We start from the raw sequence: 16,768 nt of genomic DNA on the forward strand, positions 1-16,768 counted from the left end.
ATCCAATGGTCGAAGATTAATTTCTCACCTTGTACCCCGTAGCGGTCTCATACTATACTCTCCCTACCAAAATTTAGAAGCTAAAAAAATCAGCCTAAGCAACTCTTTTACAGCAATTCACCAGAGGGAGCTACTAAGGGACTACGTGTACACTATGAAGCCGTGGGAGTGTGCCATATCAAAGGCAGTAGGTTTATGTGCCCAACAAATCCTTGTACAAGCATACAAATTATACATCCATCCTGCTTCAAACCACCCACATAACTCGCAAACGCAATTACACACAAAACAAATAGAAAATCTAAAACTACGTCACCCACTTCCCCTAACCTCTGGTCTTATTCTCAATGGGAATTTGCACCCTTTGTTGCAAATGAGCACCCAATTCTTTGCCATGTTCCTTCGCTTTTTGGGCCGTATCCACCACTTGTGCCGGAATCCTCCCGATTTGTTGACCTCGAACACTTCGAAAAACACAAGTAATGGCACAGAACCCAGCCATTCCCATTAACCCAGCAGCTGCAAAAGCCACCATTGAGCAGCCGAGAACAAAGGCAACCGGGAGAATAAGAGGGCTAAAGATGAGGAATAACGGCGAACTTATTATGAGTATGGTCATGGAAGCCAAGAAAGAGAAACCACTCATCCCCAACAAGGGTCCCCCGATCACCAGTGCAGCCATCGAGGAACTTAAGACCGACGAGCCACTGGTCTTGTTCTTCATTTCTTGCACCTTTCGGTCTGCCATTGATAGCACTGCCAAAAAACTGGAGCTCTTCTTCTCCACGAAAGAACACACTCTCTAGCAATAGAACATACACTCTCTGGGCTCTCTCTCTCTCTCGGCCTTTGGATTCCTTCAGTTGAGACTTGAGAGATGGGAGGTTTATAGAGCTCATGGATATTGAAAGGCCGACCTGTTTGTCTGGGTGTCATATTCGACCTTCCACGTGTCAGGCATGTGGCACGTGTAAGGTGAAGAGTCACACGGTGGCTGCTTTTATGGTAGATACTTATCTTGAATTGTTCGTACCCAAAGAGGGTAAGTTTGAGAAAGTAACATTCGTTAAATTTGAAGTTGTATGTTTGTAATTGAACTACTGTTTAATTGCATGAATTGATAGACTAAAAGGTTGTAATATTTATTAGGGTTTTGTTAGGCTACGTCACTTGTAGTATAGACCTTTAAAATGCTAAAAAGATGACAAACATTTATTTGATGCCGAGGATCGTTTTCCCTTTTTTTAAAAAAATGGCTTTCAAGATTAAGGGAAAAGAGATTATTGACACTTAGTAAAGAGAGTGGACGTGGTGAAGAAATAGATAATTTTATTTAATTAGTTAACAAATTTATGAAAAAATAAAGAATATCAAACTGTTGGTTAGATTATCCTCTAATTTGAGTGTTAATTATTGGATATGCTTATATTTTAAAATAATTTTAAAAAAAAGTATTTTAAAAAATAATTTTCAAAGGACTCAAATGACCCTTGTTGAAATAAAGATATGTTGGGATTTAAAAACCCTATTAGATGTTGAAATAAGAATCTCAAAAAGTTGGATCCCACTAAAAATACGTATTTATCCATCTCGAAACAAAATAAGCAAGACTACAAGTCGAGAAATAAAGCATAAAGCATACACGTCATAACAACACAAAGATTTATGTGATTCACCCCAAAAATACTACATCCACTAGCCTAGCAAGTAAAATTTCACAATACTAATAAAAGTTATATCATATATTTTAGGACACAGAGTTACCTCTTTAATTATCAACAAACCCAAGTCGAGTAACCCTTTTAAACTCTCTCAAATACAATTCTAAGCTGTTGTCCAAGAAGAGACTCATCTCCACTTCAAAGCTAAACCACTGTACAAGTTGAGTACCTTGAGAGCACCTGACATTTTTACTACAAGGAGAAACCACCCAATATCTTCATGGGATACACTTCTCTACAAGAGACATGCCTCTCACTCTACATGAGGCACCATCGCAACGTATCCACTTCTCTATAAGAGATCATCCTCTTACCCTACCGGAGGCACCATTGTAACGTAGCTCTCTTTTTTTTATAAAGAGAGGACGCATCATCGCACTGTTTCTCTCTATATAAAGTTCTTTTCTCTCTAAAAAGATGTTTTGCCTCTCTTGCACCGGAGGCCTACTTTCTATCTGGAGGCCTCTCTTGCACCGGAGGCCTACTTTCTATATGGAGGAGGGCACCTTTCTAATATGGTGACAAGTATTTCATATATATATATATATATATATATATATATATATGAAAAAGCTCCTGTCAGCCCATGGGCTCATGGAACAGTGTAAAGCCAAACGGCTCAGATTGAATCTGGACCAATTAAATGATCGCAATTGTATTTCGTAATTGAATTTTAATTTTTTTGTACAAATCCAAATTACTTGAAATTTGGAGCGTCTATGCTTCAAGAAAATTCAAATCTAATAAAAATATCAAAAAAATAATTCGCATAAATTAAATTGATCAAAATACCCTTGAAAAGTTCTAGGGGTATTTTGGTCAACTTATTTTATATGAATTATTTTTTAAAATATTTTTATTAGGTGCGTCTTGATGAGAAGAATTTATTTTCCAAATTTTCTTTTGTTTGGATTTATATAAAAAATATTAAAATTATATTACTGATATATAGTATAAACCATCAGATCGGCCCAGATTCAATATGGACATATTGGGCTTACACTGTTCCATATATATATGAAAAATACTAAGATTAGCCCACTAGCTCATATGAACCGAATAGCTAAGATTGAATCTGGGTCAATCTGATGGTCATGACCTCATTTCGTATTTTAATTTTAATTTTTTTTATACACATCCAAATAAATTTAAATTTTAGGTTTCTATTTTTCTCATAAGGCTCATCTAATAAAAATATTAAAAAAAAAATTGAATAAATAAATTGATCAAAATACCCTCAAAACTTTTCAGGGGTATTTTGATCAATTTATTTATTAAAAATTATTTTTTTGATATTTTTATTAGATTATCTTATTTTTAAAGTACATACGCCTAAAATTACAATTTACTTGGATTTGTAAAAAAAATAAAATTAAAATACGAAATGAGGTCGTGACCATCAGATTGGCCCATATTCAATGTGGGCCATTGGGCTCATACGAGTTAATGGGCTAATCTCAAGAATTTCCTATATATATATATATATATATATATATATATATATATATATAGTTCTGAATCATGAATCAATACTAAATAAAAAACTTCACATAGATATTGTGTATATCTCAAAAACCAAGAGATATACTTACAGTCTTTATCTTTTTTAATTTCTATTTTATTTAGGAAACCTATCAGTATTAATCCCAATTCCATATAATATGATATTTCTTTATGTGGGTGATTTTGAATATCACCATACCTGACAATATACAATGAGATTTTTCATTAAAATAAAGAATAATAATTGGAATAATGAATCCTCCTGTTTTTCCTATCCACTAAAATTAGAAATTCTACTTCATACATGGGTTGGAACATTAGAAAAAATACACAAACATCAAGCGGGGATAAAAAGGGAAAAAATACAAAATAAATAAGTGAACCAAAAAAAGGCCTTGCCAAGTATGTGCTCCTAATTTCATAAACCTCGGGAACGGCTTGCTATAATGAATCAATATTAACATTTATTGGAACAACAATTCTTAATATTTTTGGAACGGGCTCGAGTCTTGGTGGGAGCACCCCTACATCCTAATCACCATATTGTAGTTTTCATTTTCATTGATACCACTCTACTAACACTTTAAAAAAACTAACTCTTAAACTATTTAAAAAAAGAATGATGATCCTATTAGACCTTTCCACACTCATGTGTGTATGACTCCAAATAATCACTATTAAATTTGACATAGATCTCTAGAAAAATTATCATAGGGATATGAGACTTAACTTTTTTAGAGATCTGTGCCAAATTTAATAGTGATCCTTTGAAGTTCTATCTACATGAGTGTAGAAAGGTCTCACTCTTAAAAAAAAATAAGTAGCTTGTATCGTCCCTCTATAATAAAATAAAAAAAAACATAGAGTAATTTGTGGTTAAGTTGTTGACATGCAATACTGGTTTTCTCAAGTACGAACGTTTCACTCTACGATTGCACTCATATACTCATCATGTAAGTTATTATGGTATTAGCATCTTTAGAAACCAATATCTTCCTAAGTCATCTTATGAGAAACTAGTATCTCCTAATGTTTTTCTTTTCGACCAATATCTTACTAAGTCATCTCAAGAGATTCTAGTATCTCTTAATGTTTTTTTTTCTGGATGTGATTCATATTCTGTTACAACCTTAAACAATCGATGCACCTCCAAGCCAGAAATGCTTAGTTTAGTTACCTTAGATTATGAGAATCTCGAGCTACCCTTGCTTCCATAGGAAGGATTAAGAATGGAAATGGATATCCAACTGAGGTATGTGGAACAAGGCGCGATCTAGAAACATAGTAAGGTAAAACAAAAAACAAAAAAAAAAAAATGTTTGGGCGAGAGAGAGAGAGAATGAGGGTAACGGTGAGTAGTAAATTAAGCGGGAGAGAGCAAGAATCAATAATAAATCAAGAACTTATGATTTGAACCATCCAATTCATTAGTACTAATTGAATTGGCTATTTTAAATAAGGGATTGTATATTATAAAGCCATTTACCATTGTCACAAAGAGTTCACAATAATGAAGTTTGACATTTTTTTGTTATTTTTTTAAAACTTTGAGTCTAATCTATGGTATATTTACAATCACCCAATTTAAAATCTGACGTACATGAGTGATTTATGACATCCTTGAACTAAAAGTAAATGGTCTATTTGTATACTTTTCTTTCAAACAAATATTATTCATTAAACATGTATCAATATCTAATTTATGAATTTTCTAAAAAATAACGATACCAAACAAATATAATTCATCAAACATGTATCAATATCTAATTTATGAATTTTTTAAAAAATAACGATAACAAACATGCTGCATTTTAGATTTTCGAAAACAAATTCCCTTATAAATTACGAAACATAGGAAACAGCTATTCGGAGCATGTTACCAAGTGTAAGGGTATGTTTGGCTCATATGAAAAAAAATTAAAAGTCTTCATACGAAAGAACTTCCCCATGCTGAAGGTTTTCTCACACTAATTGGTCCTTTTTGTGGAAAATTTTTATATAAGGTGTTAGCCTTATATTTTATGAGTAATGTGCACCTCAAAACTCATCAGGAAATGTTGTTTCATTATTAGAAAACCCTCCAATTGATCATCTCCCATACGATATATATGAACACGAAAGAGAAGTTACATTTCAAGTATTAATAATAATACATCTTGTAACGCATTATCTAAACTATCCATGGTCAAGATATTTAAGTGGTTATAGATTTACTAGAACTACATTTTTTGGCGCTTTCAATTTCATAATAGGAGTAAAAAATACATTTTAAGATGATCATAAGAGTTTCGTCACCTAAAAAAAATGACACCTCATGCAAACATAACCCTTCTTCATATAATCTGATTTCCAATAAGAAATTTTTTTCACAGAAACCACGCCGTCTCCAGGATTTATACGGGCAGGGTTTGCAAGGAACTCAGGAGGAAGCGCAAACTATACACGTCTCGTGCATTTCATACCTCGCCGCCAAAGGGGGAAAAGTAGATCATCAGAACCGTTTGTGTAGAAAGTGGACAGTCGATAATTGATCCTTGCACACTATATAGTACACGAGACGCGCATGATATATTTTTCCCAGCTTCTTAAAGGAAGCTTTGCCGCTCGGCTTTACACCCGCGGTCCATGTTTCTGCTTCTCCTCTAGCCCTAGAACAGAAGCAGTTCCCCCCTCTCTCTCTCTAAAAAATGAAGCTCGTTAGGTAACGTGCCCTAATCTCTCTCTCTCTCTCTCGACCTGAATGCCCTGAATTTTTTTCTCTCATTTCATTGCTCTCTCAGTGTAAGAGCACGAATGAGATACTCTGTTTCCCGACACTTCCATATCTCTCTCTCTCTCTCTCTCTCACTTTCTCGCTCTAGTTATCTCTTGAGTGAGCTGATTCCTCAATTTTTACTTGTTTCTCCTTTGTTATCTCTCTCTTTGAGCCGCTGGTTCTTTAACTTATGTTGTTTTGGTGGATTTTTTTTTTCTTTTTCTTTTTGCTTTTAGGTTTTTGATGAAGCTGAACAATGAGACGGTCTCCATTGAGCTCAAGAATGGGACAGTTGTTCATGGCACTATCACTGGTTTGTTTCATATCATTTTTTTTACTTATTTTAGGATGGTTGATTCGAAGAGCCATTTTTCATTCTTGAATGTCGTATAACCAGATCCGTTACCTTAAAGGAGAACTGGGGTTGACTTAAGATGCTCATAACCTGACAGCAATGCTTAGGGTTTTGAGAGGGTTTTGGGATGGTCAATAAAATTAGTAGAGCACTACAACTGCTGAAACATTCTTTATCTTGATAAATTTTTATATTTTTACTTCTCAGAAAATTTTATAGAATTAGTCTTCTTGCCTTTGGATATTTATTGGTGCTTTGGTAACAATGTTCAAGCCAGAAACTCTTTAAGTGTTTACATGATCTGTATTTTGGTGCTCATGTATTGCTATTTTGGGGTTTTTGATGGCATTTTATGATATTATAGCCAGTTGGGGTTTGCCTGTTTTATATTTATGTCTGTTTGGCTACGTTGGTAGGAGTCCATGCGATGTTAAGTATGTGGATTTTTATCATATGTTTTCATTTTGACTTCTGTTTTTCCGAAGGGAATGGATATATTTGATGGACATGGAATGCTCTTCACCATCGTATCATGGGATTTTTACCTATAAATTCTTGGAAGATATAGCTAAAAAAAAAGAAGGATAAATTGGAAATTGTTTGGGAATAACTTTCAGAGGTATAATATATTTGCGAATTATTGAATTACATAGTTTGGGTGGCAGTATCTAGTTTTAAATTTTTATTTTCTTGTTTTCTATCTGTCTTCATCAGATTTCAAGGGCTGGCTAAAAATACATTGCACTTCTGTTGTTGGAAGTAATCCGAAACTTAAATTAATCAGTTTGGTTTGGCTGAATCTTTTGGGTTTATCCTATAATCTGAGAAAAATTATCTTTTGATCTTTTGGGGCCAAAATTTTGCTTTTTGTTCAAAATAGCTCAAGTGAACTCTTTACTTATTATCAATTATGTTTTCATTTAAGTCTTCACTTAGTGTGTACAGTTCTTTGGTTTATGTCTTGGTTTTTATACAGCTAGCTGTTGGAATGTTATGATTGTCATTTTAGTTTCAAGATTGATTGTATTTCGATTTTATTCACTCATTTGCTTGATAGCCATGTTTTTAAATTTGTGCAAGGTTACTAGATGCAGGAAGCAGTGCAAGGTGCTAGGTGCCTTGATGCAATTGCAATAGGGGTGCATTACTACCTATGAGGGTAATAAGTATAAAAAATTCCAAAAATTAGTAAAAATTATAATACTAAGAGTAACATGGATTGACTTATGTGATAGTAGGTGTTTTAATTTATTAGTCGCCTTTAATAAACATGCTATCTAAGTCATTGACCAAGTAATAGATACGTTTTATATCTTATTTTTTTCATATTTTAATCCAATTTGTTCATTAAATTCAATGAAAATAAAAGAGAATAATTGAGATATTTTCTGTCTCTATTCTCTAATGTAATTAGCATGTAATTATAAAGTAATCCAACCCATTCATCAACTGTAATAAAAAGAAAAAGGATATGTCAATTAGCATAAACTTAAGTAAAATGCAAGCATAATATGATATTATTAAAACAAATTGGAAAGTGGCAATTGTAGCATATAGTCAAATAGGAAGTACTTGGCAAGTGCAAAGAAAAATCAAAGTTCAATTCCTAAACACGTGACATAAAAAACTTGCAGATAATTAGATTCAGTCCCTAGTTACTGAATGCGGCTGCATAACACGTGACTTGGCTGTATCAAAGTTGTCCGGCCCTTGATTGGTATTGTGGGTTTAGAGGCCATTTTACCCCTACCCTTGGGCTGTATTTGCTTCCATGAGCAGGCCTAAATATAGCCACCTATGCAGCTAGGAAGGCACATCAAGTATACCTGTGAGGGCAGGCCGAAGAGGCACGGCCGATGGTCACGCCGCTTCAATCCACCTGCTCAATGTGGTATTACCACATTTATAAACTATGCATTGATGCGACGTGGCCCTTGGTTGTTTTTTTTTTTTAATATGTTAAGTTGTTAACTGTTGTATTAAGTAAAAGAAAGTAAGAGAGAGAGAGAGAGAGAGAGAGAGAGAGAGAGAGAGAGAGAGAGAGAGAGAGAGAGAGAGATTAGGCACCCTATAAATCAGTGGCCCTGTACAAAAACCACAAGGGTCTAAAAAATGTGAGCCCTTACAAGGGCAACCAAAAAAATGTAGACTGTTGTATTAAGTAAAAGAAAGTACGAGAAAGAGAGAGAGATTAGGCACCCTACAGTTCAGTGGCCCTGTACAAAAACCACAAGGGTTCATAAAATGTGAGCCCTTAGAAGGCAGCCAAAAAATTTCTGTACAGTAGCAACCGATAGATACAAAATGGGGGCTCCATGCTCAAGAAGGTGCTAGAGAGTCGCCTAAGGGTTGTGCAGCATGTTTGTCGACTTTTTAGCTCCCTCTTTTGCAATGGAATCGAAGGCTGTGTTGGTTTCCCGTGAAATATGCATCCAAGAGACATGAATAACTCTGCAAAGTTGGGAAATCTTGTTAAAAATATGTTTGAACCTTCATGGGTAAGGGGAGAATCCTGATCCCCATGCCACCACATTTTTGGAGTCCTCCTCAATGACTAGGATTGGACTGTAGGATGGATAGAAGGATTTAAGGCCTTTGAGAAGGGACGTGGCCTCAGCAGTACTGGAGTCCACGAGACCGATGGGGCGAGAGTAGGAATACAGCATACGCCCTTCCTTATCTCTAAAGGGGCCCCCTATGCTTGCAGGTCCTGGGTCCTAGAGAACACCCGTCAAAATTAAGGTTAGATCTGGCCAGGATCTGGTAGTTTCCAAAGGGAGGATTGAGTTACCCGGGTGGATCGCAAGTGCAATAATGCTTGCCAGTTCTGGAAGAAGTCGGAGGAGGAAGCATTCCTTAAGTGTTTGTTGTTTTTTACCCAAAAGATGATAGAGGTTCTAATTTGATCTTTGAGGGCCTTAATTAAGAGGTACTCCCTTTGAAAGATCCTCCAGTTTTGCTCTTTCTAGATGAACCCACAGAAGAGCTGCCACAGTGGTTTTCCACAAGAGTAACCCCGACTTGAGCCAAGGGGGAGAGTAAAGGTGGCGAAAAAGGTGTGGAATTGAGGGTGGGGTCACCTATGGCCAGCCAAACAGCTGTAAGATGTCTCCTAAGAAAGAATGTGCAAGGGCACAATGCATGAAGAGGGGGCATTAGTGTCTTCAACATCGGGACACATGATGGACCAATTTGGGGTTTGTACACCTCTTCGTTGCTGTTGGTTGACTTGAGAGCCCTTTTCTGAAATGGCAATCCAACTGAAAATGTGGACTTTGGCAAAGTGCCACCACCAGTTCTTTAGCAGAGCTAAGTTACAAGTTCTCAGCCTGCGGATTCCCAATCCTACGGCCGATTTGGGTGAGCAGACTTTAGCCTACGAGATTAAATGGTATTTCCTGCTGCCTTCCCTTGACCAGAGGACATTCCTCATGAGTGGTTCGAGGCGGGTTCCTTCGAAAATCCTCTCAATATGATCACCAATTTGATTTGGGAAGTTGCAGGTAAAATGTATTACCTTTTTCAATAACTGGAAAGAATGAAGAATCTAATTTTGATTTATTTATTTATTCTCTTTAGAACCAAAAAAAAGATTGTTCTAAGGGGTTGGGGAGGTTATGTACCACTCGAAACTTTTGCCCTCATTCTTGGGTCTGGGGGAGGCTCACCCTGGTATGCCGTACGTGGGAACATCATGGTGGGCAATTTTAGTGCAGTTAATGGTTGGACTGCTAATGCACTATGCAGCGGCAGCTGATAACTATGTTTTGGTGACTTTTGTCATGGTGATTATCCAAACATTCTCTCTTGAGGGAATAACGGAATATGGTTTCTTCCCTTTAATACAAAGTTAACAGATTCAGAAAACAAAAAGGAGTATGGTTTCCTGGAGGTCTTGAGGTTCTAGTTCTGGTAGGCAGGTAGTCGAAGGCAAGTAGGCCATGGTATTTAAGGAAAGTTGAGGTGGAGGTACAATATTTTCATTTTCATGGGCAATATAGGCAGATTGATTTTTACATAGCATATCAGCAATTTTCTGAATTCTGTTTCCACTTCACATACTTCTCCAATGTCCAGCTTGCATTTCTAAGCAATGAGTATAGAAGCTGAACTTACTTGCCTCTATACAGTGTGCAAAAAGCATGTATTTCAATGCCATATCTTCTTGTTGGTACCTGTCAATGTGTTATGAATAAAAACATGTGATAATTCACCTTCGGCTTTTGGTTAATTTTGAATAATCAAGCTTTTTTTTCTAATTGGTGATCAAACTTCTTTTTTCTTTTAGGAAGAGTGTTTCAAGTTTTGGGTTTGAAATCTAGTGGGTAAAATTTATGCCATTCTGGGGTTGTGAACTTGTGAACATGATATTTGGAATGCGGCATAATCACCTTCTATATATGTGTAAATGAAATAACATTAGCTGTTATACTAGCGCATTCTTCTCATATGATTGCCATATACTAATATTCTTAGTTGTTGTGATTTGTCTGGTCCTTATTAATTCATGTCTGCTAAAAAGTATCCCAATTTTTTTCTTTCTTTGGATATACTAGGTTTTAGGGTTTGCATCATTTCGTAGTTGTCATAAGTGAAATGCAACACAAAGGCATTTTGCTAAAGGAAAGATATTGTGGAAGTTAAACAGTTCGAAGATTCTGTGGAGTTTTAAGCCAAAAAAAAAAAACAAAAACTGAAACAAAGGAAAAAAGAAGTGATGTAAGAAGGGGAAGTTGTTTAAATTAGTTTTTACAAAACGTGAAATTTAAATTGCATTCTATTAACATATTTCATCGTTTGCATGTGTTCTATGTGAGCATTTTTCGGAATTGTTTTTATCTTTATTGATAAAAAGTTACTTATATTGTTGTTATAATCTTAGATTAAATAAATCATGTACTATGTTGCAATATCCGGTTTATCAATAATCTTGGAAGAAGCTTCTAACATGTTGGACCTCAAGGAATCTTTAAGATTTGACATTACCCATTGCTGCCCAAGAAAAGAAATAGGGAAAAGGTGCTAAGCCTATGGGACTGAGCCATAAGGTCAATCTGATTAGTGAGCAAAAATAAAGAAAATTAGGGTTGACTTGCAGCTAAGCAAGTGTAATGACCAGACCCAGATAAAGCAGTGCACTATAAGTGGCAGATAGCCGGAGAAAAGGTTTTGTGTATTTGGGGGAGAAGGGCAGGCACTATATACAGCTTACACCAAAGTGATTAAACAAAGTAAGGTGAAAGGACAGTGTCTATTGTTAACGTCATGGTTTGATTTGTTGATGCAAACTTTGTGTCCCAGCCTCTCTTCATACATCATATAATTGGATGGTGTTCCCAATGGATGATGGTTTTCCATTGGTCATTGGATTTTAGCACGCTTCCCTGTACAAGAGTTAAAGGCTACCGACTCTTGGATACCATAGGGATGCTTTCCATGATAAATACTGGCTATCATATGTTGACTGAGTGGTAAGCCTCAAAAGAATGTTCTAAATTTTAAAGTGGGTCAACTACCCTTTATCGTTGCTTCCCTATGATTGTTTTAGTTAATTTGTCCATATTCACTATTTGAGTTGAAATAACTGGAAGCAATAATTGATTAGGGTTTGAATTTGAAGCATGATCACCCATACTTAATTTAAAGGAAGAAAAGAAATAAGATTTCAGGGTTTAGGCATGTCCACTAAGATATCATTCTGTTTTAGTATATCAACTGGTTTCCTCTCTTTTCTCTTCATCAGGGGAGATGCACGTCATTCTGCTTCTCTCAACAGTTGATGCCAACTTGCATTCCTTACTCCCCTTCAATAGGAAAGATTTGATTCTCCCTCCTCTCAGTAGTCTGAAGTGTTGAAGGAGTTTTACATTCTCCATGTAGTCATTTGACATGTGACTTTGCTTTGCATAACAGTTGCTTTCGTGGCTTCCATTGATCTATATTTTATATAACTGATGTTCAGATATTGCCTGATCTCTCTCTCTCTCTCTCACTCGCTCTCTCTCTCACACACACACACACACATGTACGCGTGCTCTTTATTTGCACTTGTGTAGAGAGACAGACGAAAGATAAAAATGAAAGAAAAATAAAAGAAACATGTTGCTGGGAATTTTTATGCAGCGCTTGGTGCTTCTAAGTGTTCTCTTGTGATGAGTGTTTTTTTATACCAGTTAGGATTGGTTGCAGGATAAGCCCATGTAATTCTTGCTTGTTTACAATGCTTATGCAGCACTCTATAACAGGAACTATGGCAGATAATATGTGTTATTTGATGGTTACAGGAGTGGATATCAGTATGAACACACATCTTAAGACGGTGAAGTTGACACTGAAAGGCAAGAATCCGGTGACCCTTGATCACCTTAGTGTGAGGGGCAACAACATACGATACTATATCCTCCCTGATAGTCTAAACCTCGAGACTCTTTTGGTTGAGGAGACACCTCGAGTCAAACCCAAGAAGCCTACTGCAGGTAACCCCTCCCTCTTTCTCTCTCTCTCTTGCAATCTCACACACATGCTTGCTGACGGACCTGACCGTTTATCATGTCACAAATGTATGTGTTTGTTCTTGTGGGATACACTGTTTTATCCATGTATATGGTTTCTTTCTAATGTGATACTGTTGATTTTAGTCATCTATTATTCATGGTTTCTTTCTAATGTGATACTATTGATTTTAGTCATCTATTATCCTTGAATGCCATCTCCCTCTCTCTCTCACTCTCACTCTCACTCTCTCTCTATTGATTTTAGTCATCTATCATCCTTGAATGCCATCTCCCTCTCTCTCTCTTTCACTCTCTCTCTCTCTGGAATGCCTGCACACACACTTGTGGATAAATCACTTATTTTATCTCTTTATTTTTGCTGGCTGCCCTCTCTCTATAATGGATGTCTATCACTGTATGATTGTCGGTTGATTCATCAGGGAGACCTCTTGGGCGTGGCCGAGGACGTGGGCGTGGGCGTGGACGCGGCCGTGGCCGTTGATTTCTTGGTTACCAAAGTCTACAGTTTTTCTCGTGCAATTGAGTACTATGTTGATGTATATTGTAGACATTTTGAAGAGAATCTTTATTTGAGGCCTAGCATGTTTCTTCTTCACTTATCTTGAAGCATACACGTTTATGGATACATATATTGGCTGTGGCATTTTGGTGGTTTAAGAGCGTCCGCCTTTTTGGTGTCTATTTTCTGGGGCACATGCTCTCTCTCTCTCTCTTTGCAAATGGCTTGGTGGCTGGACAGCTAAAATTTCTACTTCCGCTCCGGTTCTATTCTCGATCTCCAAAAGTTTCCTAGCTTGTTTATTCTAGAGTAGGGATATCACCATTTCAACCATATATTACTCTCCGAATTACATTACTTTGGGTGTCCGCTAAGTTGCATCATGATTTGTGAATCTCGTCAATCTGTATTCTTCTTCTCTCTCAGATTTTGAGACTCGAAGCCATGAGTGAAGCCACATATTGAGATCGTTTTCTATCATATATATTTATTTTGGTATTGTCGACAGATGAGATTGTTTTCTAGCTTATATATTTATTTTGGGATTGTCAACAAACGACCATATATCTTTTGTACATATATCTTTAGTACATGGAGGTTACGATAATTCTCATTTATTATATGGCAAATTGGATGGCTTGGGGTGAGTCGAGAAGTTTAAGAATTCAGTTTTTTTGAAATCTGTGTTTATATAATGATGTTTTTACAATCATTCATTTTGAAATTTAAGAGATAAAGAGATAAAATGATTGTGGCTTTTATGTACAAATGTCTATTTGTAGACAATCTCATTTATTTTTGTTCCCATTATAATAGAATACATTTGATGGGAAGTCATTTAACATTGTTGGAATAAAAGTTCAAAAACAAAGTGAGAGAGAGTAATGCAGTGTTCGCAAACTCGATTGGCTAATCTTGGAACCGGCTGGTTAGATCAAAATTAGGCATAGGCTAGTTTCAATTTTGGTTGGTTTAGATGATTTGGCAGTGTATTTTAAAAAAAAATTTTAAAAAAATTATATGAAATCTCAAAAATAAGGGTTTTTTTAAAAGATGTTTTTTATTATTTTGATACGGATTGGAAAGTGTTTTAATTATGAATATTTTTTTTAATATATTTTTCTATCTTTTTTAGAAATTTCAAAATTACTTTTGAGTACAAGTCAATTTTTAAAAATCCTTTATTTTACATTAATTTTCAATTCCATTTGGATATGTTTTGTTTAATCATGTTTTAAATATACTTGTCATTTTTTTTTTTTTAAACACTTTTTTGACCGGTTGGGATTTGCCCCGTTAGACCGATTGAACAGCTGGTTTACTGATTACTCGAATCGGCCCTTGGCCAGTTTCCAAGGCGGGTTCGATTTTTCAAATTTTCAAACACTAGAAAGAAGTCCATCAACTCAAATTGAAACCACACGCTAATTAACATAAAACATTAAGAAGGGGTCAATTCCATCAACTCAAATTGAGGCCACTTCTACTGATTAACATAAAACGTTACGAAGGGGCATCATATCACATAACCATGCCCCTATAAATCTTCACAAAGCGTTGCATCCTGAGAGCCCCTCAGGCTTCATGAGCCCCCTCTCTCTCATCAAGACCCTCACCCTCTCGACACAATCCCACATCCCTGCCTCTGCATAAATGTTCGAAAGCTGGACATAGTGCCCTGCATTTCTCGGATCGACTGCAAAAACCTTCTCTGCCGCATATTCACCCAACCTCACATTCCGATAAACCCTACAAGCACTCAACAGAGCTCCCCATACTGTGACCTCAGGCTCCATAGGCATGGTCATGATAAACTCATATGCCTCTTGTACATAACCAGCTCGACCCATGAGATCGACCATACATGCATAATGCTGATGCCTTGGCTCTATACCATAATCTCTCTTCATGCTCTCAAAGAACCTCCATCCCTCCTCTACAAGGCCTGCATGGGTGCATGCACATAATAGCCCTATAAATGTGACATCATTAGGCACCATGCCCATATGTCTCATCTCTCGATATAGCTCGAGAGCCTCTCGAGCATGGCCATGCATGCCATAACCCATAATCATGGCTGTCCATAAAACCACATCCTTCCCAATTATGCCATCGAAGAGCTCTCGGGCTATTGTTATACACCCGCATTTGGCATACATATCTATGAGTGTGGTCATCACGTACACATCCGAATTCAATTGGGTTCTTTTAGCGAATTCGTGAACCCATTTGCCCAAGTCTACAGATCCAGTTTGGGCACAAGCTAGAATCACCGAGCGTATAGTAACCGAATCTGGTATGGCCTTTGAATGAATCATTTCTCGAAAAAGTCCTAAGGCTGTGTAAGCAAAGCCATTCTTTACATAGCCAGAAATCATGGCATTCCATAATATAACACATGGGTTTGAGACCATATCGAATAGCAACCGCGCGAGTTTGGCTTCACCACATTTAGCATACATAGCTGTTAATGCTATGAGCAAATCGGGTTCGGTTTCAAGCCCAATTTTGATTGCACACCCATGAACACACATTCCTTGGTCTAGGCTTTCAATATCTGTATAGGCCTTCAGTGCACTCACCAGAGAGATAAAGTCAGGCTCGGTGCTCGAACGCTTCATCTCTCTGAAAATTTGTAGAGCTTTGTAGGGGAAACCATTTTGTGCATACCCCGAAATGATGGAAGTCCATGAAACTACGCTCTTGCTATGTATTCTTTCAAAGATAGAGAAAGCCTTGCATAGTTGCGAATGCTTTGAATACATGGCAACGAGCCCATTTTGCACGAAAACATCAGATTCGAACCCAAGCCTGAAAATTTGAGCATGTAGCTCTCGACCCACATTTAAATCCGAGAGTCCAGTGCAGACTTTGAGGACACAAGGGAGGGTGAACCCGTCTGGTCTGACGCCCTCTTCTTGCATTTTAACATACAATTCAAGTGTCTTTTCATAATAGCTATGCTGAGAATAGCTTCGAATCATTGCATTCCAAAGGAAGCTACTCCTTTGTGGAATTTCACTGAATATCTGGCATGCATAGTTGAGTTCATTGAATTTTGAACAGGCATTGATGAATTTTGCTGCAAAAAATATGGTTTTTTGAAGCCCGAGAGAGAGAAAATGCCCATGGATCTGTTTCAGGTGTTTGATATGGGAAGAATTGTCTACGAGAGAAGTGTATGCATCAATATCATCAGTAAAAAAGACTCGGTCTTGAGTATCTTGTAACGGAGACGAAGAGTTTAGAGTATGAAACCTGGCTTCTGAATCGGGGTTTTTGGTGTCTTCTAAGAGTGATAAAGATGAACCTTTTGGACCCTGAAAGTTTGTCTCTGAAGGGGAGTGTTTGGTATCCTCTACGAGAGAAAAAGAGTAGTTTTGAGGCTGAAACCTGGTTTCTAATAATATGGGGTTTCTG

General features: G+C 36.7%; 3 protein-coding genes across 3 annotated transcripts; 1 reads left to right on the forward strand and 2 right to left on the reverse strand.

The window, feature by feature from the left end:
• Window positions 1-141: 141 nt before the first annotated feature.
• On the reverse strand, window positions 142-748 carry LOC18447470 (glycine-rich protein / oleosin). Its single transcript, XM_088850572.1, has 2 exons — window positions 331-748; window positions 142-242 (listed from the first exon to the last, which is right to left on the reverse strand). The coding sequence occupies exons 1-2, from the start codon at window positions 746-748 to the stop codon at window positions 142-144; spliced, it is 519 nt and encodes a 172-aa protein (XP_088706698.1).
• A 5,055-nt stretch (window positions 749-5,803) lies between these two features.
• On the forward strand, window positions 5,804-13,530 carry LOC18447469 (small nuclear ribonucleoprotein SmD1a). Its single transcript, XM_006857566.4, has 4 exons — window positions 5,804-5,925; window positions 6,216-6,292; window positions 12,619-12,810; window positions 13,269-13,530. The coding sequence occupies exons 1-4, from the start codon at window positions 5,912-5,914 to the stop codon at window positions 13,328-13,330; spliced, it is 345 nt and encodes a 114-aa protein (XP_006857628.1). The 5' UTR covers window positions 5,804-5,911; the 3' UTR covers window positions 13,331-13,530.
• A 1,226-nt stretch (window positions 13,531-14,756) lies between these two features.
• LOC18447468 (pentatricopeptide repeat-containing protein At3g12770) lies at window positions 14,757-16,562 on the reverse strand. The gene has a single exon (XM_011629927.3). It carries the CDS (start codon window positions 16,330-16,332, stop codon window positions 14,896-14,898), a length of 1,437 nt encoding a protein of 478 aa, XP_011628229.2. The 5' UTR covers window positions 16,333-16,562; the 3' UTR covers window positions 14,757-14,895.
• Between the last annotated feature and the right edge of the window lie 206 nt (window positions 16,563-16,768).

Source organism: Amborella trichopoda, chromosome 10 (genome assembly GCF_054954075.1).
Source record: "Amborella trichopoda isolate Santa Cruz 75 chromosome 10, AtrichopodaSantaCruz75HAP2 v2.0, whole genome shotgun sequence".
Lineage (NCBI taxonomy): Eukaryota > Viridiplantae > Streptophyta > Magnoliopsida > Amborellales > Amborellaceae > Amborella > Amborella trichopoda.

What these genes read in the sequence shown, in the direction of transcription:
- LOC18447470 (XM_088850572.1), bottom strand. Translation starts at nt 748, where the DNA reads ATGGCAGACCGAAAGGTGCAAGAAATGAAGAACAAGACCAGTGGCTCG. An exon ending in CATTGAGAATAAGACCAGAG is followed by an intron (nt 243 to 330) that starts GTTAGGGGAAGT and finishes GGTTTGAAGCAG; the next exon opens with GATGGATGTATAATTTGTAT.
- LOC18447469 (XM_006857566.4), top strand. An exon ending in TGTTCATGGCACTATCACTG is followed by an intron (nt 6,293 to 12,618) that starts GTTTGTTTCATA and finishes TGATGGTTACAG; the next exon opens with GAGTGGATATCAGTATGAAC. An exon ending in ACCCAAGAAGCCTACTGCAG is followed by an intron (nt 12,811 to 13,268) that starts GTAACCCCTCCC and finishes TTGATTCATCAG; the next exon opens with GGAGACCTCTTGGGCGTGGC.
- LOC18447468 (XM_011629927.3), bottom strand. Translation starts at nt 16,332, where the DNA reads ATGATTCGAAGCTATTCTCAGCATAGCTATTATGAAAAGACACTTGAA.